The sequence below is a fragment of the Coloeus monedula genome, assembly GCF_965178545.1.
Source record: "Coloeus monedula genome assembly, chromosome: 2".
NCBI lineage: Eukaryota > Metazoa > Chordata > Aves > Passeriformes > Corvidae > Coloeus > Coloeus monedula.
In genome coordinates, this window is record NC_138782.1 from 90,473,068 (window position 1) to 90,500,726 (window position 27,659).

A 27,659-nucleotide genomic window follows, 5' to 3' on the forward strand; every position below is an offset into this window, starting at 1 on the left:
ACAGATTAACAGGATATAACAACCACATATCCTAGTACTCCAACTCACCTACACTAACTTGAGAATCTGGGATCAGCAGATCTACTGTCAGCACAGAAGCCGTAGAGCTGCTCCCTAAAGGTAAGTCTCCATTTCCATAAATTCTGAGTACTTCTGTGAGTAATGATGACATCTCAGCCTAGTAGGGTTGTAATTATCCCTTTCAGGCCTTTTCTTAGCCTCTTTGAGGCTTATTGTCTTGCTCTGCATACCACACCTGGGATGCCTGACAGAAAGCAGCTTGTCTGCTATCCGAGGGACATAGGCTTTTGCGTGAGTTTTTAACCATCCTCTCCCTAAAGCCTAATGTTGGTTTAGAGAATCACTGATACTCTGACACCTGTTTCTCCAGCTGCATTCCTTTCTGATTCTTCTGTGGTTCAGCAGAAGTACTGCCAGTGTGGTGTATTCTAGAGGGTGGTATTTCTTCTGGCGATTTGACAACACTGGCTTTGCAATCCTGTCACTGCAAAGAGTCACGCATTTTTATTAACAGATCCTGAAGCCTTACTTTTTCCCAACTCATAGACTTGATACCAGAAGACAAAAATTCTCAGACCAAAGTATGGAGAAATGGGGTGGGGAAGACAAACTGGCCACAGCCACTTTTACATTACACATCCTACCTGCTTAGGTTCCCATTAATCAAAGATGATTGGTAAAGTCATCCTGCTACTCTATTATTTTCATTGCTGCCTTTGCTAGCAGAGTTGCTATCATGGCACTGACTAACAAATGCCTTCTACTCATGAAAAGAAAACCAATCCCCTCCCCCTCCCCAGACTGCGATTGAGACATTCTCTCTCCAATTATGCAGCGTGCTATAATGCAGCTTACAATAAAGCTTCAAAAATACATTAAGGAATAGCATTGTACACATTGTACATAATTCCTATCTGTTAAATAGTTTCCCACCGTTGCTCTTCCCTCGTGGCCTTGGGTGCACCTCTATCAATACTGTATGCTCCACCAGACAGGGAATTTCTTTTACTCCAGGTTTGTGCTACAGTGTCCGAGAAAGTCCCAAAATTTTGTCATGTTATGGGAAGACACACTAACACAGAGTATAATGGCCACAACCCAGAAATCTGGCACTCTTCTTCCATACATACTTTTTAAGTGAATTTTCATTCTGTGAAGTGGACCGCTAAATATTATTTCTTGAGATATTATTGTCAATAGCTACAAATAATATGCTGTGCATCTTCTATGTGTAAAGGTATAGGTTACCACTATTAAACAAAGTTAGTTATGAATTAATTTCTCCTGTTTAGTGTGTTATTTCAAAGTGGAATCATGTTATTTTCATGTCTATGGGTCAATCAGAAGAACTGTCATTCATAATAGGAAGGAAGCATAGTAAAAACGGTGTTAATTCTGAAGAAAAAACATTAGATGACTAGCTTCTCAGTATCTGGGAAAAAAAAAAAAAAAAGCCTTGTGTGAGGTACTTGTTAAACACAAATCAAACACCTGTCACCCAGCTGGGCCACGTGTGTCACTGCTGAGCCATCTGCAGGAACACACCCCGCGCCAGTTGCTTTACATAGTGTGGCCTGGGAACAAGAATCCATTAGACAGAAAGTCAACAGTGGAATTAGCAGCACTTTTTCTTTTAGTGCCCTTCCACTTACATGTTTGACTTTTTGTGTTTCTATTTTTGAGAACCTCATGCCAGAGCAACAGTGCTGACTGCTGATTAGACAAGACTTGGCCCTCAGAGCGTCACATTGATTTAATCAGTTCAGACTTGAAACATGCAGGATGGATCTTAGGTGCTTATAAATACAGGCTAGCAGTGGGAACAAAAAAAAAATGTATTCTGCTTTGTAACACCTATGAATGATTTTGCTATACTAATAAAATGGCAGGTTTTATTTCCAACAATTTGGTATCTATGAATTTAAAAAAAAAAGCAATTTACATTTAATTTGGAATATAAACCTATGTTATAATTTTAATGGGTTTGGGGGCAAGAAATATATTCAATGACATTAAAAAAGCACATATGAGCTGCATTTATTTAAATTTTAATAATATAACTCACCCACTAAAAAGAGGGAAAAGAAGAGTTAAAAGGCCACAAGTCACAGCAGCCAACAGTATGATCTATAATCTCTGCATAATTTGTACTATGTATAAATGTTCTACTGTATGAAACAAAGAATTTTTTAAAAAAATCTAATGTGCTACTCATAATAGGAGTTATTATCCAGGGAGAAAATACTCATATATAATTTAAATGGAGCAGAATAACACAAGTTATCCATAATAATCCTACTATAGATCAATGATTCATCAGATCAAAAAATCTAGTATTCTGTGAAGTTCAATACCTAGTGCATTACAAGAAGACAAACAAAACTAAGCAGAGTGTGTCAGACAAGATGTACAATGCGGCAGTACAGTGAGAAAGTTCCTTCCTCCCCAATTAGTCCATTTCCTGCAACACGCTGCTGCCAACTTTTACAGTGCAACAATGGGTACTTTTCTTAAAGCACTGCATTCTGATGAGATGTGGGAAGTTCAGAATATCAGTTTAAAAACTTAGTCTCTAGCTGTCAGAAACGAAGGGAAAAAAATAAACAAGACTAAAATCTATGTGCCACAGAAATCTTTCAGAAATAATCCAATAAATGCAATTTATGAACAATTGAAGAAGAATCCTCAAGCCTCCCCCTGCCCTTTCAAGCTCTGTAAGGTCCTGACTGAGGCTTTTGAAACACAGTTAAGAATCCCAGAGCCAGGCAGACTCACAGCTAGAGTATTCATGACTCTCTGATTAAGGAACAAAGAGCTGCATTTAATGACTGCATTATTTAACAGCCGCATTATGTTTTACTTCCACGTTACATAACAGGCTAACAAAGGCCTGCCCTGCATGGCAGGATGCCACGCTCTGCTTCGCTCCCAGCATCCCAGACCCTGGAAAATGAATGGTGACCTTTGGTTGCTTTAGCCACACCTCACATCACATCACATCGGTGGCTGCTGTGCTCCAGGCCCATGACCTGCCACGTTCTGCTGCTTATTGCAGTGCCAATGCAAATACCAGAGAGTACATATACCTCCCACTCTTATCTCACCAGTGTCATTTGCCTGCAGGAGCCCTCAGCTTTGATGCCAAGCAATACAAGAAGTAATGTCTGGCTCCAAAATCACATTTGTACTTTTGTTCTATGGAGGCATACTAATCTGATTTTGAGAGAACCCATGAGAGCACAGAAGACAATGCCATAACTTTCCTCAGATGAGACTTAAGCATATTTCCTTTCCCTCAAAAAGCAGTAGTTCTTTAATTGAAAAATGAAGTCTCTGCTCACCAACACCTACAGCAGTCACCAGCATCATTGCCTCCAGAATGGAAATAACACCCAAGCACTGTCACTGGATGCCAGGTAATTTGATTCCACCGAGCTTTCTATCGAGTACTGAACTGAACTGCTGTTGTTTAGCTTTAGGAAAAACCAGGGAGCTCAGCAGTTCCTGGAGTTGTGAACTGCAAAAATCACCTAATAAGGCAAAAATAAGTCAGCACAGCAGACAGCTCTCTGGAATCAAATTTATGATCAAAGGCTATTCAAAACAGTTTCTTGTAATGCTAAGGAGAGAGCAAAAGCAAGCAAGCAAGAACCATACATGCTGAAGCAATGAAACAAGTTCTGGAAATCATAATGGTCTAAAGTGTATTTTCCAAGTAAGATAATTCTTTTTATTTTTAAGCATATTTATGCATCAAAAAATCTTTTGAGACATTCTATTTCATATGCATCCATCTCTTAAATCAGATGTACATGAATTTTACACTAAGATATCACTGAAAACACAAAAAAAGTACAAAACTTGTAGATGATTTGTTGCTGCAATAGATGGCATTCAATTGCCTGATTTACCATCACCAGCAATTCTCAAGCCCAAGGCTTAAACTTAGTGGTAATAAAGTTTCCAATTGGACCACATTCTTACAGTTCACAACTCTCTTACTTTTAAAAGATTTCTGATGTCAAATATTTTTCCTGTGTTACTGATCATGTTATTTTTTTATGTTAGGGACTCCAGAGCAAAGCAGCACAAAGATTTTTCAAAAGTTGTATAACTAACACAATTTATGTCCATACATGATCTAAGAATATTGAAATATAACTGCTTAGCAGTGATGGGAGCTCATAAATTGGATGGCACTGAATAAAAGACAGACAAACTGAGTAAGATGGCTTTAAGCAGTACCTATCCAGTGCTCCACATGCATTTTGGAAGTTTTCTCAAAGATGCCGATGAGCTACTTTGGAAATATCCTGATCCCTGTCAAGGATCTGTACAGGACATGAAATGTGGAAGGCAGTATGTCCAGAGATCTTTCAAGACAGCTGCAAGGAAAAGACTGCATTACTGTAAGCAAGGAAAAGACTGCATTACTGTAAGCTCAACACCAACATCTCCTCAGATTTGTACATTTGCATGAGTGATTAATGGTCCAGAAGCATATGCGGAAATGGCATAACAGGCCGTATATCCATGGCTCTTCTGCAAAGTCAAATATGCCCTGGAAAACTCTAGTTTCTATGGTCTAGCTGGAGCAATGGGTAAAGCAGGTCAATGGTCACAAGGATCTTCACAATGACATGTTTTGATTTGGATGTACATTTAACAAGTTTCCAGTTGTGGATTTCATGACATGAAATTTCCATGACATGGCCCTGAAGCCCTGACCCTGTAGTGCTCAGTATGGAGATGGGTATTAAAAACATCTCTGAAAGCGATTTGAGGTCACATGCTGTACTAGCATGTAATTTTTTTTCAAATTTTTAAATTCATGTACATAAATGAAATAATGTTGGAAAACAAAGCACTGGACATTTCTAAGCCATGTTTTATATTGGAAGAATAATCTTATAATGCAGCAGTTTTCAAACTCATTTTCTCAGGCACCACTAAGGAAAAGGAGAACTCTTCCTACCAGGCAATGCAAAGTAGACCATTCAGGAAGTTCCAGAAAGCTGTTTTGATGTAGCATTCATACCACGAATGGTATCTATATCACATTTTGGGTAGCCTTTTACTAATTATTTCCTTACCTGTTCCAAATATAAAGAGAACCCTATTCCAAAAGGATAATCAAATTTATCAATAATGAAATCATCAGTGTTTGGTTTCCAAGTCAGTTAAAACTGAGGACAGCACAGTGATATTGGATGTGAGAAAACTGAAATTCCAGATAACCATAGGACACAGTTAAATTAAGAAAAACAACACTACTAGCAGCATTATTTATTCCAGTACTATTATCTTCCAGCTCACAAAATATGTGAGTTCATATACATTTTGTTGGATCATCATCACAAATACACGTGCTTGAAAAAAAGAAGGACGAATCCCTTTACAAACACCTGCTGAACAGTTTCATGCAAACCTCATTTCCTGTAAATCTCACTTTCATGACTCAAAATACCAGTAGCACTCATACAGTTGGTAGACTTCTTGAAAACTACACTTAGTTTTTTCTCTGGTCTTTGAACATAAATCTAAGTTGTGTAGCAAATAAACACTTTTTGATTTACATAAGCATTTCTTTCTCTTTCCAGTCTAAACTATTTTGTTAATATACTGCAGGAGCATCTATAGAGTGCAGTATCAAATGCTCAGCATATTGAATATCTCAAGCTTACATGCCAGACCAGCTATTTTAAAAAGTTTACTGAATATATTTAATATTTTAGGAATACTATTCACAATCTAGATTGCAAAAAATTAGTGCAAAAATCTAAACCAGTAAGGTTAAGCCATTTGAAAGTCAAATATTCAAAGCAAATGTTGTCACAAGTATTTCACAAAATGTAATTTAAGAAACATAGACACATGATTTTCATCACTATGAATTGTATACTATGAATCATATAATATGAATCATAAGAAAGCAATTACTATAGAGGTTTGGCTAAAGGGGAACGGACAAACCCAGTTTAATCTTGTGAATCTTCTGAATTTTCTGAATTACCTTTCTGCCTACATCCATTTCATTTTTTAGAACTCAGTCACTGATAAAGAAGAAAAAATATTTTCATAATAGAAAAAATGAAAAAATATAGAAAGGCCAAGAATAGAGTAAATAACTCACCTTCCTTAGCTTGAGACCCTCGAGCCTTACTGCCATGAGCACAATCTCAGAAGCATAAGGCCTTTCTGGCTAGCAGGACTCAAAACACACATAAGCCATAGAACCGCTGAGGTTGGAGAAAACCTCTGGGATTGAGTCCAACTGTTAACCTAACACTGATATCTTCACCACTGAACCATGTCACCAAATGCCACATTTTTTGAACACTTGGAGGGATGTTGACTCAAACCATTTCCCTGGAAAGCCTATTCCAATGCCTGATCACCCTTTTGGTGAAGAAATTTTTCCTAATATGCAATCTAAACTTCCCCTGGTGCAACTTGAGGCCATTTCCTCTTATCCTCTAACTTGTTACCTGGGAGAAGAAACCTCACTACGACCTCCTCTGAGGTGCTTGGAGGGAGTGGTAAGGTCCACAACTCCCCAAGAGGCTTAATATTTTTAATCAAAATATCTGCTGCAGGTGGCAACTTTTCTCTCAGAACCAGGAACTCTCCTGCTAAGCTTCTCAAGTACGCAGAGATCGTCCACCCCCTAAAATGTACATGCCAAAACAGTTGAGAAGTTCACCTTGACTGTCAAAGCATCACAGATCAGCAAAAAATAACCCCATAACCCAAACAGGACTCCATCACTTAGCATCCAGAACATAAATAAACTTTCAGTTTGGAGCTTTGTTTCCATGGCATTGTAGAACCAGAAGCAAAGAGAAGGAAAGGACTTGACTTATTTGGATGAGTGACAGAGCAATCAGTTTTTGTTGCCATAAAGAGTCTAACTGCTAGATCAGGATTGGTTAATTTGTGGAGCAGACAGGTGACTGTCATAATATATCTTAAAGCAGTCCAGTTACCTCAAACCTCCACTTTAGGGACAGATTTAATTTCTCATGCCATAACCAGCACTCTGGCTACAATCCAGGTATACTAAATGGCTTCAGAAGTGTACCAAGAGGCAATTTAACTTGCCAATCACCAAAATGTAGGCTAACAAAGTGTTTCCTTCAACACATTTCTTCTGTTCTCACAGACTCTGCTGAACATCACCAGAAGGACAGTGCCTAAGGTCTCACACACATAGGGATTCTGATTAACCACAACTTCCAGTTGTTCTTGTATCATGCTTTGACAGATACCTTGAAGAAATGTGCCCAGAAGGCTGAGCTTCAAATCAGTCCTGATTGCAGGAAAGAGATCGTGCCACTATATTTCATCTCTTCTCATAGCCTAAAAAGGAAGCAGGTTTCCCTCCAAGGGAGGACTGCTACCCTCTTATTTAGAATTATAAACAAATACCTTAGAACTATCTCCTCTGATAATCTCAAGAATTTGTCCTGTCATCTCAAGTAGGTTTTAATATTTAAAAGAAAAATCTCTTAAGACAGTTCCCTGAAGAGAGATGGGGATGAAGGAACTAGGTAGGCAGACATCAAATAGACAGAGGTAATGGTGCTGATTATCTACTCTGTTGTGACTTTGAGGGGCCTGAGGTAGGGCTCCTCAGGGTCTGCATTAGATGCTTGACTCTCTAGACTGGTCATAAGCACCAGCACACTGACTTCTTTTAACCCAAAGGCTGATGAGACAACAGGCACCTTGTGGTAGCCACCAGTCAACAAAACCTCATTTTTTTCTTTGGCAGCCTACAAGAACTGCATCAGAAAAATCCACAAAACTGCTGAATTATGGCCAGAACATTCTCTGTTTTCTTTAGGGTGTTAAGGCTATTCTTATGTTACCCTAGAGTCACCAAGTCTTAAATTCTGTTCTCTGTATTAGCCTTCAGCAAATCCAACCTATTAATTCACAAGAGCCTTCTAGAAGTCTACACCACTTACTTGCGCACCTATCAGCAACAGACTGTCACAAAAACACTGCAGCATTTACTGAATGGGAAATTATTTTGTCAGTGACAGTATGTTTTAAAAGTGACAGAGGGCAAAGTGTCACATTTGAAGACAGACTGAACAATTTTCATGCTTAAGATCTTTGGAAGTCAAGGCCACATATGATGCCTTACAGATGTCTCACCATTTACCCACATCCTGAAAATTAAGTATATGAGCATGAAGCACTGCTCTGGGAGATTCTCCTGTTAAAATTCTCTCAAGTAATAAAGTCCATTGAATAGTATTATTCTAAGTTTAGTTTTTCACTACGTCAGGTATGTTTGAGAAAATTTGTCTGAAAAAACAGGACTTCCAACAGCCAAGTTTATCTCACTCTTAAGTTAAACACCTAAAATAGGTCAAATGAATTGATATTGTTTCTTGTGCATAACAACATGAGTAAAATCTATTCCTTATTTATTCTCTGAACCTTTTCCCAGGGAATGAAGTATATGCAAAGGAGTATTGCAGTGGATAGGTTTTGGGAGTATTAACAAGAGCACCTCTGTTCTCTGAAGCTTCAAACTTCAGTTAAATTTAAAAAAAAATAAATTATTTTTCCTTCTTCCTGTTTCTTTTCTGACTCAGGGGCACATCTGCACAAAGCTCAGAAATACACAGTGCAAAAGCATAACAATAACCATACTAAGCAATTTAACACCTCCAACAATAGATAATGTCTGTTGAATGCTTTAAGAGGATACACAAACAGCAGTAGCTCCTTAGAATGCTCTCCCAGCACTGCACAGTCTGTACCTCAACATCCTGAAATGTAGGAGATGTCTTTGCAAACAGCAGTGCTTAGAGTATTTTTATCATAGAATATGCTGAGTTGCAAGGGACTCATGAGAATCTTCAAGTCCAATTCCTGGCCCTGCACTGAACACCCCAAGAATCCCACCCTGTGCTTGAGGGTGTTGTCCAAATGCTTCTTGAACTCAGACAGATTTGCTGCTGCTTCTCCACTTGTCTTTAACTTTATGTACAGTGTTGACATAGAGAACACGACACTTAAGGGAGCACAAAAACAAAAGACTACAAATTTATATAGTTGATACATCACCTGAGAGACAGAACATGTTAACACCTTTCACAACACAAGGAAAATATTCACTCTAGCTCCAGAAAGGAGCTAACGCACACAGCACTGGACTACTCCACACAGATATGACCATTCTGGCTAGCAGAAGCTGGGTAACTGGATCTCAGTTTCTTCATCTAGTTATGCATGTACAAAATACGTGCCTTTTTTTTTTTATTTTAGAAGTTTTCATGTTTGACAGTTTCGTATTTCATGGTAGTTCGTTTTTAATTTTCAGCAATGGTATTTTATAAAGGCTGAATTAAGGGAGTCATAATGTTCAGAAAAAGTACAATGTCTTGATATTAAATATGGTCTGACTGTTGAGCTTCATGTAAACTAACAGGAGCTTTGGGATTTGGCCTGACAATGAATTTGCAAGGCGCTTAGCAAAAAAACCCAAACAATATTAACCATGGAAACTGTAATAATAATAACTTGGACTGGAAAAGCAGCGTAGCCTGGTAAGTTTAAAGCAAGATAACATCAGAGTAGGAGCTACAGAAAGAGCCAAGGGAAAACACAGCTTCATTCTAGATCAATCTTAATCTACAATGCTTTACAATAACTCTTTCCATTAATTCACATCTAGGAGCACAGTAAAGTAAAACACTGTCTATCTGGATCAAAACAAAGGTTTCTCCAGTCAATTATAGGACTACAATTGTGGCAAGAACAGACATCTACAGAAAAATATAACAACAAGGCAGCCATAAAAACTTCTCCTGTGGCTTTCCCAGACTCCAGCCTCTTGAAGTCTAAGAACTTTCAGACAAATAAACTGACACACTCCATGGAATTTTACTCCATTAATTTTCTAATGCATTTTCAGACTTTTCAAGTTCTGTGGCAGTGTTCAAACTGTAATATTGTAACAGGAAGAATGAGCCCTTTCTATCCTTTTTGAACTTGCTATCAGATAGGTTTGATGCTCTAGTTCATACATTGAAGAGTAAAATAAATAAATAAATCCTTATTAATATTTTCTGCTCCATTCTGGACTGTACAGAGAACAGAATATGACATGTTTTTTTCTTATTTGTGCCTTTTTCAGATTGAAGTCCACATTGTCACATCTTAATTGGAAGATGCCCAGTGCTCTTGATCACCTCTGAATCTTTTCTGGTATTATTAGATTCACACTGAGATGTGAGAACCAGAACTGTATACATCATTCAAGTTGCAGTATAGTACTGATTCATTAAAAAAATGGTGACATTAAAATGCTTTTGCTTTGTTCCCTATTCTCTTCCTAGTAATTCCTAAATACTATTTGTATATTTGACTAGTACTAAACAGTGAGTCCATGTTTCCCTTGACCTGTAACTCCAAGATCACTTCCCTGAGTAGTAATAGCTAGTCCAGTCTGGCATGACGTGCATAATGCTTCCTTTGTTTTCCTCTTCCTCTTCATCACTGGACTATTGCTTTCTCAGAGTTTTACATACCACTTGACAATTCAGTCCCTCAATATTGCAAAGTCCTTTGAACATCTTTGCAGCCTGTTCTCCAGTTTTCTACCACATATAACTTAACATCAGCAACAAATACCTTGATTTTAACTAATAATTTTGGTGATATACATCTACCTCCCATTTTTAACAAATCACAATTTGAGACAGAAATAGTAAGTAAAAATAACAGACAGTTTCCTAATTTTATATCCTGTAAACCCACAGCTTTTAAGCCTGACAGCAACAGGCTGTTTCCTCAGTATTGTGAGGGTTGTCTCTATACTGAAGATGGTAGATATTAGACTTACAGACTTCCTCTAATACAGGTCAGTAGCACTGAAGACAGTAAGTGCACACTGCTGTCTTATTTTGCACACTAACATTCTGAAATGAAGTGAATACACCGGTAGGCTGGCATGTCTTCTTAGCCATGGCTATTCCAAATCTTTGATTAAGAAGTCAGTGGTGTTTATCTCAAGCTCTACCAAGCAGACTGTTGAGTGCACAAGAGCTTTTATCTAAGCTTGCAGACCACAAACTGGGCAAGTGGAACAAGTAGCTTCCTTTAACTCTCTATATAACCCCCACTTCTTGGAAAAAAACCCCACCAAATAAGCACATCTGCAGTGTGTACTGAGAGTACTATTGATCTGAACAGCTTTTTCAGTGTGCTACAAAAATATGGCAGTGCAGGTAAGACATTAATGTTCTAACAGAAGTGTTCTATCCTCCCATTTCTGTACAGAATCGCAGAGGAGCCACTGACATAACTAACATTTCCAGTGAGTTAAATCACCTATCAACATACATACATACCTTTTCACCAGGCAGACCAGCAACACCATCCGGTCCTTTCACACCCATCTCACCCTACAAAACAAATTGGTCAATTAGAAGCTCTACAGACTTCTGAGGTTAACAAAAACTACTCAGGTCATATCAGACTCATGATCTTTTAGTAATGCAACCACTGTGTAGGAGGATGCCTCACATGTAACACTAAAATCAGCAAAACAAAAACATTTATAAACACCTATATTGTCAATTAAGAACTTAATCAGACAAATACTTGCACATCCACGTTTCCATAAAAGTAAGTCCACTAATTTTAATGGAACTCATTGCAACAGCAGACTGAAACCAAGAGGGTCCATTTTCAGTTCTACAGTGAGAAAGCTCAACATGTAACAGAGATTTGTCTAAAGTCATGTGCCCACCATATTTTTGAAAGACATTATATAAATTCCTCTCTCCCTCCCTTTTATCCCCTCAGAGAAACCAAACCCCAAGCCATAAGCAATCTATAAGAAAATCTTAGTTTTGAGAGACAAATTTTGAGAGACTGATCAGGAGAGTTATGGAAGATCCCAGCAGCTGTAAATTGGACCATAAGTCTTAAAAATGACATAAGAAAACATCAAAACCCAGAAATTTTGCTAAATAATGGCAAGTATATGGTTTAAAAAATTTAAAATAAAAATAATTTGAATGCTAGAGGAATACAACAAAAGCACTGAAACCATATACTGTTCATTTAAAAACGAAGCAAAACATTAGGTGTGTCTACTTCTACCAAGAAAAGAACATTCTTCATCAAGAATAACATCATAACTCTGTTCTGAAATGAAGTTATTGGTCTTTCTGAAGTTGAGAAAGCAGCAGTAAGATTGGCAAGAAGTACACAACAACAGTTGTATCAGAATCATAAAGGCTAAAAAACCTGTCCAAGATCATCGACTCCAGCCTTTGACTACACACCACCATGTCAATGAGACCATAGCACTAAGTGCCACATCCAGTTGTTTCTTGAAAGCCTCCAGAGAAAGTGACTCCACCACTTCCCTGGACAGCTCATTCCAATGACTGAACACCTTTTCTCTGAAGAAATTCTTCCTGATGTCCAACTTGAACCTCCCATCATGCGGCTTGAGGCCATTTTTTCTTGTCCTCTCACTGGCTGCCTGGTAGAAGACACTGACCCCCACCTGGCTACACCCTCTTTTCAGGCACTTGTAGAGAACAATAAGATCACCCCTGAGACTTCTTTTCTCCAGTCTAAATACCCCCAGCTCCCTCAGCCACTTCTCACAGGACTTGTTCTTACTGAACATGCACGCGATCCCCTCACCCAGACCATGGATAAAGATATTAAACAGCTCTGCCTCAAAAACAGACCAAAATCCTGTATGTGTGAATAGCATGAATCCACTGTCACTATGAGAGATAAAGGTTACCTTATCTAATCATCCTCAGAGTGACCCTCTTATCTATTCCTCTGCTCCCTTATGCCACTTGCCAGTATTTTAACTGACCAGAACCACGTTATTACCTTCAGCAGTGTATTTTTATGCACTGTAGAGTCTAAAATTACACAGCCTGTTACACTCCAGGAAGCCTTTAGCCTGTATGACTTACTATCCAATTAACCAAGGTATGTTTACACTTCTGTTCCACTAACAGCAGACAGACTCCTGATCTTGAAGACAATTATTTTCCACTGCAAATTAGATCTGCAAGTTATGCTTCTGTTTTCTAGTTGTGATTTTAATACCTACAGGCTGAAAGGTTGTAGTTTTTCGTGCCTCTATGAATATAAATATTAGATACTATAGGTGTCTAATAGTATTCATACAAACAGCATGACAGACTAAAACCAAAAATACAGGAAAAGCATCTTAAATTTTTTTCCTTAATGGCATTTTCTTTTCCTTCTGCAGACCTTAAAGTCCTTCACAAAAGTGAAGAATAAGTTGCCAGAAAAACAGCTTTGTAAGGTGGTGAGCAGTAGTAGTACAATGCTGACATTTATAGGTTATGACGTACAAGCAGTGTAACAACACCCAAAGGTAGAACCATGAGCCGTACGTCTACTCTCAGGATTTACTAAGGGTGACAGTGAAAATCCTTTTCAACTGAGGATGAGCTATTTATTGAATAAAATACTTAAGCCATAGCACAGTTTTTCAGAATGTGAACTATTGCAAGCAATAAGATAGCTATTATACTTTTGACAATATTTGTTTTTGGTAAAATTACACAGTGTGGAGATCCAGCAGGTTAAAATTAAAAATTAAAGAAAAAATGCTGCCATCAACTTTCCATAAAGTCAAGCCAAACAGAATTCTTAGAAAGTGTTTGCAGACAGCAAACATACTTCTTTCCAAAGACACCAATCAGCTTTCTCTCTGGAGTGGAAATAATCCTGCACATCTGAGACTGCCTGCAGTATTACACCTGTGATCGTTTTTTTACATTAATGATTCAGAGACCTTCAAAAGCTCTGACCTTTACCTCTTTGCACCTTGCAGTCTTTATTCAGCACACCTGCTGTAGAACTAGAAATGATATGCTAGTAACAGACATAAAATACAGTAAGGGACAGCAAAGACAAATTGCCTAAATCCAAATGTGGGATAGAGAAAATGACAAACAGATAATTAGTTAACAAATTACAGTCCTTTCTCATGTAAAACCAAAACCCATTCTTTTAAGAACATATTTTATTTAAACTCATTATTTTGTCTCCTAAATTGCGTGTCTATTTACAATACCTTTACACTATTACATGCTGTGGGATTGATTTATCACAGTAACATTTAATCTTGTAGTGACCACAGAGAGATGATGATTTTAGTACCAAGATAAAAGCAAACGCATCTAATGCTCTAGGCATTAACATGGCCTAGAGCACACACTGTTAAGGTATTGTGTGGCAACATTGCTCTTGTCTCCAATGAGGACGTATTAGCTCAGATAAAATGAGTGATATACATCAGTTGTCAAAACACCCCTCAGCCTTAATCAGGTTTGGTTTGATAAGATTTGATTAAGCAAATTAGCTTTCCCTGTTGTCATCTCTGTGTAGTCATGTGTGCATTATGTTGTGGTTTAGCTCCAGCCAGCCTCACACAGCCATTCGCTCATCTCCACTCCCTTGGTGGAATGGGAGAGAGACTTGGAAGATTGAAAACGAGAAAGTTCGTGATTTGAGATAAAGACAGATTAATAGGGAAAGCAAAAACTGCACACACAAGTGAAGCCAAACAAGGAATTAATTCACTGCTTCCTGTGGGCAGGCAGGTGTTCAGCCATCTCCAGCAATCCATCATGGGTAACAGTGACTTGGGAAGACAAATGCCATCGCTCCAAAGGTCCTCCTCCTTCTTCCCTCTGCTTTATATACTGAGCATGGCACCACGTGTAGGGTATGGAATACCCTTTGGTAGTTGGGGTCACCTGTCCTGTCTGTGTCCCTTCTAACTCTTTGTGCACCCCCAGCCTCCTCGCTGGTGGGGTGGGGTAGGGAGCAGAAAAGGCCTTGACACTGTGCAAGCACTGCCTGGCAATAATGAAAACATCCCTGTGCTATCAACTCTGTTTCCAGCACAAATCCAAAACAGAGCCCCATACAGGCTACTGTGAATGAAATCTACTTTGCCCTAACTAAAACCAGGACACAACATCACCAGAAATATCCAGGTAAAAAAAAGGTGTACATTAGCAAAAAGGAAAAAATGAATTCACATTCAGAGAATATGTTAAGAGAAAGAAAACATCCCAAACACATCCCAAATGCAGCATCATTCCAGGGTTTCCCTACTGCTGTGGGAGCAGCAGGGAGTATGTAGACCAGTAAGTATCATCCCTGTTAGTCCCAGCAGAAGCACCCAGCTCTGTCCTGTCCCATCAGTGCAGGAGCTCAGCCTCACCATAGCCTGAGCTGGGTGTTGCTGGTTTAACTCCTGCACCAGTGCCAGTCACTGCTGGCTCCCCTGCTCCTGCATCAGCTCTGGAATGGCCCCACTGGGGAAGTGTGACATTCCCCCCACAACTCTGAGCACCTCAGAGAGGTGAGGGCTTGCTGCCACCTTCTCCACTACTCAGGAAGACTTAAACTCAGGACTGAGATGAATACTGGGATGGCAAATATGGTAATAAAGAAAATAAGTCTATATTTCAAAATTTTTTAAAAGAAAAAAAATTAATTTGCATTACTAATGATATTTTCCCTTATTAATTGGATAACTTGGACTATTAGATGGTAAAATAAAAGTAGGACTATCCATAAATTCTTAGGTAAGCATGAAGCATTTCTTTCTGCTTACTGTAAGACTATATTCTACTAAGTATACTGGCAATTCCCGACTTTGTCATAACTGACAACCAGCCATATTTTGCTCCATTTTCTTCTTTTTCTTGCATTCCTGCTTCTAGGTCCCTATCAGTGACCTCAGCAACAAAGACAGACAGAAAGGAACATAGTTGGAAGGTTGCATAGTACAAAAGGTATGCTTTAGGTAGAATCAAGTCGACTGGATTTTAAAGACGAAAGTCAGAGTAGCAGAAAAGAAAGATTAGCAAGGAAAATGAGCAGAAAGAGCAGTTCAGACACTTCATTTGTTCTCCAGGAGTTCTTTTTCATACCGTTCTATTAAAAATATTTTCCTAGTGCAATAATATATTGCATAAACCTATCTCTACCAATCCCAAAATAGCCTTTAAAATGTCTTTTTCCTTAAGTCAAATTTAAATTAATGAAGTTGGATAGAAATAAAGTTCTCTATGGTGTGCATTAACAGGCATTTTAATATTTGAAAGCACTCTGCCTCTGGGCTTTTGGTCCCTACTGCACTTACAGCATTAACCAACGACCTATTAACACAGCTCGGATTGGTTTAATGTTATATCAAAATATTTAATTCTGTTTAGATTTCAATTTAAAATATTTCATGGGCACTAAGTCTGCTTAAAAGAAATAAAAGTAGAAAACAGTTACTTTTTAGCCTCTTTGAGAGTGAAAATCAGTTTGTAAATTCTGTCATTCATATTCTGTCTTTCTTAAGAATTTCTACATATTGAGGACAAAACAGGACCTTTTACAATGTTATCAAAAGACATTTCCTAACAACAAATATGCTTGTAAGACTGAGTAGCTACATACCATGCTGAAGTAGTACAAATTGCAACCAAATAGAAAACACAGTAAATTTCTCACTCAGATCAGCAGAAGAGAAAAACCAGCTCCAAAGCAGATATCAAAATGTGATAAAATCACAGGAGACTTCCACCTGACTTGTGTCCACTTGCAGCTTGTGGAATACACTTTGCTAAGAATCAAGCTGCCATGAGAATAATACAGCATATTATTTAGAGATAGTCTAAATTGTACACTTAGCTGTAGCAAACAAAGTTGGTCCTGGTGACTTTTTCAGTTTCAGTTATTGAGAAATTAAAGAACAGGAGGTGTTCCCTTGCTGCAGAAGCTGATCTCCCAGCAAAAATATCCTGCAGAGCAAACCAAATACTTCATGCCCGAAGTACTGGAGATAATAGTTTTGAGTGAAGAATTGTCCTCATGAAGTCACAATGGAAGGCCAGGTATACAAACAGGAAAGCTGTTCACACAAATGGCATAGTTTAGATCAGTGATGCTCCTGTGCATTCAGATGCACAGTGTGCCAGAGATATATCAATATCTGCATGAGTGCTTGTTCCAGTGAAAATATGGCACTTCAGTCCTTTGGGCCTGCAATATACTTCAAACTTTCATTCAGACCTGTTCAGAGGTACTAAGATGAGCCAAGAGTACAGGAATGAAGTGGAAACAGGCTAATAATTAAATTCAAGATGCCTAAAAATGGCTTGCAAGCTATCATACTTTATACTGGTGATAGCTTATATGTTTCTAAACAGTCTGACCTTAGGGAACAATGATGTGAGACTGAAGAAAAGGGAAATTTTGAAGGGCTTGAACATAGCCTAATATCAATTTGTGTAGGTAGAGACTTCCTTGTCAATCCCATAGCAACAACAAAAAAAAAAAAGGCATGTAAATTCAATGATACAATTAATTAAAGTGAATATGAAATTGGAATGAGATAAAGTAAAATAAAAGGAGAAGAACTTTTGTGCTGAAAAAGAGATAATATCAACAGAAACAGAAATTTCTCATGAAAGAAAGTAAAAAATTAACATTTTCACTTGGATGCTGCAATTGCAAGTACATTTAAATATCGTTAGTTGGATGTCTATAGTGATGTGATTTAGAAGAAAAAGAAACAATAAAATAAGAAGCTGAGCACAAGCAAAGGGGGAAATATGTGCTTAGGAACCACACACAACTTAGAGAAGACCTGGTTTTTTGTAACTGGCCAGCAAAGTTATCAAGAGGATGCCTATTTTTTGTATAGCAGGTTACAAAACACTCAGCCAGAGTCTGTTACTTTCCTTTACATAATCTGACAATAAATCATGTATCCTACATGTCTGGAATGTTCTGGAGTCTTTCTGCCTCTTCAGGTCTAATTACTGATGTAACAAGGCCATCATTCAGAAGGAATATTACTGCAAACTTGCTTAAATGCAGAGTCAATGAGAAAAATGGTACTAAAACCTCAGAGAATGTTGCTTTCAGCTGCATCATGGCAGGCACTATTCAAGACAGGATTTGTTTGCTGCCAAAGGTCAGTGACCCAATCCTGATCACAGTTATACTGTGCCCTCCATCCAACCCCCCTTCTCCATCCCCCCCAAAAGAAAAAAACCCACCCTCTGCAAAGCTAGGGAGCGACAAGTATTGGTGGATTATAAGAAAAGTTCAAATTAAGTAGCTTTCTACCTGCTTGCTGTACTACCCATGACTTTAACCTGCTGATTCATTCAATTTTGTGAAAGGACATTCATAAATGTCAATATACACCCTTTAGGCTAAACTGCTGGGTGCAGCGAGGTTCATTGACCCTTAGATACTTCCATGCATAGAGAATCCATGCAATGAGGCTCTCTTTGTAAAACAAGTGGGAGAGCAGAACCAAAAGTGACCATAGGCACTTGCATGCTTTATTTAGAGGCACTATGCTTAGCATGGTAAATACTGCTAATTGGCTGGGAAATGAAATGGTAAAAAACCTCAGACTTGTGAAGTCTCCTCTCCCATCTTAGTAGCAATAATAGTCTAAATGGATCAGGTCAGGAGCAGAAGAGCAGTTTCCCACACAAATGCTAAGGAACTCCCTATGCTGGTGACATAGGCTAAAACTAAAAACTGACAATTGTTCAATACACTCAGACCGAGGATCAAAACTCCATGATTAAATCTGTAAACTGACAGCAGTCCTAGGTTCAGCTGGACTATGGAAACTAACATGACTGGTCTGGTTTTTTCACCTAAAGGTACAACTTGTACCAAAAGTGAAATGCATATTTGAGGGGAGGAGTTGTGGGGGGGGGGGGCAGTATACTATCAAGGAATATTCTTAATTTCAATCAACTGTGTGGATAAGCCTTCTCAGAACTGGACCCTTTTCAGCCTGATACTACAGCTGTAAGAACAGCCCTGGCTGTCTTCACAAACTATTTCAATCACATATTAAATGGTGTGCTGCAAGGTAGGATGCTGGGTTAGGATACCTCCATCCTAACCTCTGGATTAGGACATTCTAGACATCTTCCTCTCACACTGCATTCCCTGAACTCAATTCCTATCTCATGGACTTTCTGGCAGATTTACAATTGTTTACTCAATTTTCCTGCTCTAATAGCACATGGAAAACACATTCCCAGACATGTCCTAATTCAGCATCCTCTGACAAAATTTAAGGAATGGAGAGCGAAGGGAAAATATCTCATATGTTGACCTATCTTATTAGGAAATCCCCAAGCTACACAGCATCAGAACGTCATGGTAAGCATTACAGAAAAATTCAGAACAGGCCCAAGGAAAGGACCCACTGGCCCATCCTAGAGCCTTGCCAAGGTCAGATTCTTCTCTCTTCATAATTAAGAGAGTTTCAGGTATGGGTGTTGTCAAAGAATATACTGAGGTCATATTTCATGATGATTGCTCCTACTCCTCCTACTGATGATTGCAAGGATGAATCGACCACACGGTATTCTGCCCATCAGCAGTGATGTACACACACAATATGGAAAAATTCTTGTCAGACAATACACATGACTTCAGTATAAGGCACAGTGATGGGGCTGGGGAGGCATGTGCTTCCCAGGCAGGTTAACTGCGTTCCACAGAGTTTATGAGGTGACCCCAAAGCAAGGCAGCTGTAAGATGCCTAACAGGCAGCTCACACATAGAGCCAGACATTGACTGATAAAGGATCTAACCTGTGTTCAGGCATATTCCTTCAAGAAATAACAATCCATGTAATTCCTATTTAAGAAAGATAAGCCAAAATAAAGACTTGAAAGAGAGAATTCAAGTGATATTTTACCTTTTCACCTTTCTCTCCTTTCTGGCCTGGTAAACCAGCTACTCCTGGCAATCCTGCTTCTCCCTGATTTTAAAAGAAATAAAAAAGTCAACAAAGCAGATCTAAAATATATTTGGTTTTGTTTCCTGTCTTTGTCACAAGTGCCTAACAAAGCAAAAGACTCAATAAATATAGTGCGACACCCAGGAGAAATATTAAAAGAAAACAAACACTGTGTAGAATACAATTTATTTTCGAGTAAAAACATTTACACTAAATGTAATGCCTAAATATAATTCTCATTTTAACCATGGAACTTCTTTGGGTGTATATTCAAACAATTAAACCTTACTGATGTCTCTAACTTTACATCAACTAAATGCAAAATGTACTGTTTCTTAACTGGGAAATACAATGTAAGTACATTACAATACTACAAACCAGTAAGATTTTTTCATGACTGCAAAAAAAAAAAAAACCCTGACTGGTTTTATACCTAGCAGGGTTAAACAGCATGATGCATTAAAAAGCAATAGGAAAACTTTATACTTTATTTGGAAAGCAGTAGCATCTCTGTGTAGGTTCTTGCTGCATTCCTGGAAGCGAGTATATCTTGCTGGCATGAGCAGTCACTGGTGATGAAGTTGTAGCCAGTAACCTCTCCTCACGTGGGCACTAGAGTAAAGAGATTTTCTGGTTTTTGGTCCACTTTGGTTAATAGGTAAATACCATCCAAACACTAGTTTTAAGTCACCTTCTGTTTTAATACTCCTGTACAAACCATATATGGAAAGTGACAACAATTCCCAAACAGAGAAAAAAGCTGTAAAAAAATGAATTCTAGATATTGCAATCCTTCTGTTCGAAAATCGATGCCAGTTAAAACTGATTTGACTGTCCCACTTCTCTCTTCCAAAAGAGCCCAGACAGAGGAATAAAGTCTCCCAAAATTAGTAGTGAAACAGAAACAGAAAATGTCCACGGGGAGAAAAAAAAGACAGTACTTCTCAGCCTCGTCCTGTTCTCTCCCCCACCCCAAAATGCAAAATATAAAAGTGAGTGCTAAGGAAACCTTTTTTTTTTTAGTTAAACACTTCTGGCATACCTAGTTTGGAAACAAACAAAAAAACCCTGAAGCCAAGATTCACCTGTCTGTGACTCCTGAGAACTGAGCCAACCTGAAGAAATACTACAGGACAAGCCAACAGAACCTGTAAATTTCAGAAACTCTCATTAAAATGTAATGAGGTTTCTTTCAAGCCTTCTATCAGAGAAATTCTCACAGGATTTACTGTTTAGTGTAGAAATTTGTATCCAAGTATAAATTCCTTCCCTTAAATTACTTAAAATGTGGCTGTTATAATGGGTAAGGGAGTTGTGAAAAAATAAATCTGAAAATGTAATGCTGGTTTCAGTATGACAGTAATTAACAAGTAGTCCACCATTTCTTACATCTTAAACATAAGACCTACAAATGAAACTGATGATGTTTTTAGCTATATAGCTGAATGAATGTTTAAGTGTTTATTAAGTGTTGAGCTTTTTGTGTTCATATATAATTAGGGTTTGTTTTGTTCTTGGTTTTTTTGCTACTGGGTCATAACTGCTCAATAAATTGTATTTCCAAGCACCAAGTGGAACCTACAGAAATTTCATTTGTTCCACTTTTTCATAAGCTTATACATTCAAGAGAAAGCCTGCATTATTATGAAGAATATATTTAGAAATATATTTGAACTCTTAATCCTTATTTAAAACTGAAATTTCCCCCTGAAATTAGATGATGTATCTTTCATGCTTCTGAGGACCAAGCCGTTGTCAGTTCCCACAGTCTTCTGCTCCTCTGTTCTTGGGCAGATTTCTCTCTCCAATCCAGGTACATTTTCCTCTATCTCTTTGTGGATGAAATCAATCAGTCCTTCTACTTGCTCTGGGTTTTTTGCTGACTACAAGCTTGGTGGTGATGGCACTGTCCACTGCCTCAGAGGAGCCTATCTTACAACTAGCAGGCCAATAATTTAACACAATGTCTTTCTGAGGCTATTTGTGGTTTGTGTTTTTTTGTTTTAATGAGCTAGATTGAGCAAAACAATTACATCTACAACTTCAAGCATTCCTACGGTTCTACCATCTCCCAGTTTATACTGATTCTGTCTATCAAAACAAGAGGGAGAAGTGAACCCTCTAAACTAAATCACTGGTTTCCCCTATGTTAAACAATATATACATGTCAGCATGTACATTATAAAAAAGAATGTATTTCACAGAATCATCAAGGTTAGAAGAGACCTTCAGGATCAAGCCCAACCCCTATAACTTGCCAATTATGAAAGAGCCATTCCTTCATCTTAGTGTATTAAAATAAAGAAAACTCAACACTGTCCTATTTTCTTTCTCTTCCACTGTCATGCAGACTCTTTAATGGGCTTTTTTTACATTATCTGTAAAGCTTCATGAGATGCAACTGTTGCTGAAATGGCCTCTGTTGTTTGAAACCATTCTCAACTCATCACAGTGATTTGTTTCCTATTCTCCGAGGCTTCTTCACTTACTAATTAGATATTAATCAATGTTAAGAAATGCATTTAAAAAGCACTAGCAGCACCTAGTGCCTTTCGCTGATGTTCCATTGTACCACTTATTTAGGCAGCAAGAAACTATGCACCATGGCTCCAGATATGGAATTCATTTTTAGAAGGTAATTAAACTAACACCTCTATTGAAATTTCTTCACAACTCTTAGGTAAGAAACAACAAGCAATTTCTTTTGTATTAACATTTGAATTTTAACAGACAACTTACCAAGTCTGCAGATATTTCACAACACGTATCTTCTGCTGCAAGTTGTGAATTACAATATACTGCTATGTGGTGAAGTTCAATCTATTAAGAAATACAAAAGAAATTAATACGAGTTGTAAAAAATTATGTGTTACGGCATGCTTTTTCTTATCTTGGTGTAGTAAACTTTCTCTTTGAAACACTGCATATTTCTGAAATGCTAGAAAAAGACAAATACAAGACAATTACACAGCTCCTCATTTAAGGAACAAATTAGGCAGTCTATTACTTTGATGTAAATCAAGTTTAAGACTTCATTTATTTTCATGTAAGTTGCATCCATCTGTATTGGTTTGCTATATTACACAGGTATTTTAGCCTTGTAGACATCCTCTGCAAACCTTCTTTTCTGGAACGGAATTTTCCTCTGCAGGGAACTAGAGTAAAGGTTTGATAAGCACTCTATCACATACATCTACTGCTTTGGAAAAACCTTTGCCTGGACATTGCCACTAAGATACCTGAAGAGCAAAAAATCACAAATTCTGTACATAAAGCTTCTGTTTCAGATACTTTGGGTAGATTGGTGAAGATGAGTAGCAGGTAATGTTCTAACTAGCTAATCTTGTCCTCATATGCCTCTTTCTGTGTCAATTTTATATCCTCTTAGTCTCCCTCTTGCACTTGGTATTGAGAAAAGTGACTGTTGGTACAGGATCCACTCTGCAGCCTTCATCAGCATTAAGCCCATAATGTATTCCTACAAATGTGGAAATCCCAATTGACAATTTCCACTCAGAATCGTCCAGCTCATGCCTTGCAACCAGCACAAAAGAAACTGCTCTTTCTCTGGCATGCTATTTGGAAATGAGGAAACTATACACACATTTCAAAAAACGTTGAACTCAAGTCTTAGAAAATAAAACAAAGTGTGAGCTTGGGTCCATAAAATAAGAGCTCTGAGTCCAGGCCAAAGTGCTTAGTGCTGCCCAAGAATGATTCCTCCTGCAGCATTAGCTTGCAGTTAGAATGTGCTATTCTCCTCTGGAACCCTACAGCGTACATAACATCGCTGAAGCTTTCTGACAGTCACTATAAACTCCAAGGCAGATGCTTTAACCCTGGTAGCTGTGTGTCAGTGTACTTAAACTGACATTTCCTGATGATTTCAAATTACCTGTCGTGAGCTCCTTGCATGAGGAAACAGAAGAGAGCATCCCTGGGGCAGAACATAGCCCAGAATATTATGGGGCTTCCTTGTGTAATTCTTGCACCAAAGGCTGCAGGAAACACACCTCCAACCACTTCCTAACCCTTCCCTTTTGGATAAGAGAGAGACAACTTTGAACAATGTGCACCTATTTCTACATAGCTGAATTATTCTAGAACACCTCAGTACAGAGGTAACCCTTAACTGTTTTGTGTCTTCCCTGTATCAAAGACAGACAAAGTGTAACAGATGACTGATACAAACTTATAAATAAATCTTACTAAAAATGAAAGAAAAAAATTAGCACTGCAAGTTATCTTTAAACATAGCAATAATATGTCTATGATAATTAGGTGCCTCTCTCTCCAAATTAAATACAGGAAAACAGACTCCTTAAACCAGGACTGAGTTCTATGCACGTAACAGCTTTGTCTTAGCAGATGGTACAGCATTGAATAATGTTTAGAGAAAAACACTTAAGGACTTCAAATTAAGAATACACACTCAAAAATAATGACTGGGTTTGAACATTTTATCTACATGATTCTTTATGACTGTGTTAGTAAAAGCATGGCTAAAACATTACTTCAAGTTGTCTGTTTGTCCTTTCATACTACTCACATCTACAGGCTTATCATCCGCAGCACGAGAAGCAATCAGTGTCCTTCCCTGCAAGTCAATGGTGAATTTTTCATCAGTCTGCTTTCTCTCAATTAAATTACAATCCAAATAGAGGGAAATGATCCCTGACTGCACGCTAATACCAAGCTTATGCCACTGCCGATCAAACAATGGATAAATTTCTCGACTCTTAAAAGTGTAGTGCAGTATATTTCCCTGAGTGGATTTGGTCATATACTCCACCACCTTTTTTGTACCATCCAGGAGAACAGAAATCTGGAAACAAGACAAAATAAAAGAAGTGGTTATGTAAAAGTTATAAGAAATAAGAACATATATAAACTATATATAATAAAAATATTTCAACTACATACACTGGGCAAGAATTATGTTATGAAGCATTCTTCTATGTAACTTGGTAACTAAATATCAGCTATAAATCATAACATGCATTTGATTCTATTTTGCAGTCTAAACTGAATAGATTTTGCTAAATTGCTGTCATTCCTGCAACAAATTATCAATTATTTCAGAGCAGTCTGTCTATTTCATATAAACTTTAGCTAAATCCAGTGATGAAACATCCATTATTATATATTATATTAATAGGGGGAAAAAAGAAAAAGAAACTTTTTGAAGAAATAAATCAAAGATGACTCTAACCTCAGGTGTGTCATACTGATTCAAAACTTGCCATATATACCAACGCTCTTTCTTGGTACTTCTCCGTACACGGAACGTGGCAATTAGGGAGTATTCTTCAGGAAGCCCATTTGGAAATACTTGCCTGGAACAGGAGGGAGGAAAAAGATTTCTTGTTATTCTTACAACAAGCACTGCTTAAATGGAATGAACAAAAATAATACCTGGTGAAAACAAGAAGCCAAACACTTGCTCCCACTCATACAAATTCACAGGCCTCGGCATTCAGAAGTTTTTCTTCTCAAAAGTACAATTCAGTCTCTTTATAAGAATAAATGACTGAAAATCTTGTTAATTTATTTTTTAGCATCTTTGATTAATATAAATAGGAGTCTAAAAAGAACTGATGCAAAGTGAATGCCCCACATGAAAGTATTTTAAAATATGGCTTTTCACAATTTATCGCTTGGGATACTTGAGTATGTTTTGTAGAGGATTTGTGGAATAATCCTCATCCTTGGGGACTTTCAAAACACAGCTGGACAGGGCTCATAATAACCTGATCTAATTTTCAAGTTGGTCCTGCTTTGAGCAGGGATTTGATCAAGTGATGTCCATGGGCAATGATTCGGACATCTTGAGCATCAGAAAACTTGGACTTTAGCAAGCTTGACAAAAAATAAGGAATGTATTTCAGAAAAAATGGTTTGCTGTTTGATTTTGTTATTCCTTTCTTACCCAAAATGCATCACTATCTCTAAAAAAAAGTCTGGCCTATATCACAGAATGCACTGCAACACCACTTGTATGAACTTTTTGAAAAGTTTGTACTTCACAAAAAACAAAATATATACCTCAACTCTACAGACTTTGGTAACCATTAAATATACACTAATTCTGTACTAAATAAATTAGCATGGTACAATCAACTTATTTCATTTGAAGCTTCTGCATTTCAAATAATTTCTTTTCTAAGACAGAGGTGAGAAAATTAAAACCACAGATCTCTACGCAGCAAAGGAGTAGCTAAAGTGTTCACACTGCTGTTTGCGACCAGCTAGCCATGGTGTAAAAAGTATTCCCTGGATCAGAGCTCAGGAAACCTGAGGATCCCCACGCAGCAGAAAAATTTCCTCCAGTTTATTTCCCACAATCATGTGAAGTAAATGGCTTAGTTCTAAAAAAATACTAATGGAATTATAATTGTACAGCAATGTGCTATAAAGCTTTTATTAAAAACAAAACAAAATAAAACAAACAACAAAGGTGGGGGGAAAGAAAGAGCAAAGCACTACAGCTGATGAAACAATAGCCCCACAACCCTCCTGGAAATTATTTTACTTAACTTAGGATCTCAGGAAAAATGCCTCCTGTGCAGAGAAGCCTGCTCTAAATCCTGCCAAAGAGCTTCTTTAAGGACTAGCACCTATTTAAGTCCCTTATGTGGGAATCACACTGCTTTGGCTTATTTCCCACAGCTGATTCCTGTTTTATCCCAGGACCAAATTGGCTGCTGTCCCACATTGTTAGTGGACCCATATGCTGTTGTACGGCTATAGATGTTGGAATGTCAGAAGGCAAGGCAAAAGAGAATAGGCTTGGCTGTACTTAGATCTAGATTTCATACTACGCATTTCAAATGTAGCATAAAGAATATGTTTTATGATTTATAAAAAAAATGCCTTCACTGGGCATGAGTGTGTGTCTGCAGAACAATAAACTATCTGGATATGGGATCAGCCCTCTGGTTTCCTGCACCCCAGGCAGGCTAAGGAGATGATATCTCAGGTTTACAGCTGTAAGCTAGACAGGATATCTGGCTGTGGGAGCATCTGATTAGCTCTTCAAAATCAATTAACTTTCCCAGCTAAGCTCCATATTGGGACACAGGGGAATCCACATTAGTGGGCAAAGAATAGACAACTGTGGAAGAGAAATGATCAGAAGTCTTCATCAAATGAAAGGAGAGGAAACCATGATTGCTATGGTAAGTCTGGAAGGCAAGGTGGCACTATTTTACACACCCACCCACCCCCCTCCATCACTTTTTACTGCACGCCTTCCTAACACTTTCAGAGCCATCTAGATGTATGACAGTACTAAGTCTTGTAAAACTGTGTTTCTTTCAGAATTTTCTCAAGTAAGTTTGGTTGTGTGAGTACATGTGATACAAATTTACTTTCCTTAATTGTTTATCAAACCATTTCAGGAAACAAAACAAGAGCTAAGGTATGGGCCAGCATCACAAAAACCAGCAGGAGTTCACTCTAACTTCTCTTACTTTGAGCTGACAAAGAAAACTGTATTGGGAGAAATGAGAAAAGCAGACAACATCTATTTAATTCCGAAGAGCATTACTGATTTCAGCAAAGTCAACCAAAGAGGCAAGTTTTAAGCAGAATTGGACTAAGGATAAATTCAGTTAGATTCACAAAATGACTTAGGTAGGAAAGTACCTCTGGAGGTCAATGGATCTAATCTTGTGCTTAAAGCAGGGACAACCCGAAAATTATATCAAGTTACTGTAAGTCCTGTCCTGCTGAGATTTGGAAGTATCTGGAATGGAAATTATTCCACAACTCTTTGGGAAACCTGTTGCAGTGTCTGGCCAACAAACAGCAC

At 38.0% G+C, this 27,659-nt stretch overlaps 1 protein-coding gene across 1 annotated transcript in view; it reads right to left on the reverse strand.

Annotated features, from left to right (window-relative positions):
* The window catches only part of COL19A1 (collagen type XIX alpha 1 chain), a gene marked incomplete at its 5' end in the record, with an annotated part of 177,366 nt that overhangs the window by 123,224 nt on the left and 26,483 nt on the right, over positions 1-27,659 (reverse strand). Inside the window, 6 exons of the mRNA XM_082276862.1 lie at positions 11,394-11,447; positions 19,805-19,867; positions 20,333-20,458; positions 22,586-22,666; positions 24,396-24,671; positions 25,059-25,182. Coding sequence (XP_082132988.1) covers positions 11,394-11,447; positions 19,805-19,867; positions 20,333-20,458; positions 22,586-22,666; positions 24,396-24,671; positions 25,059-25,182 — 724 coding nt within the window. The remainder of the gene's footprint in view (positions 1-11,393; positions 11,448-19,804; positions 19,868-20,332; positions 20,459-22,585; positions 22,667-24,395; positions 24,672-25,058; positions 25,183-27,659) is intronic.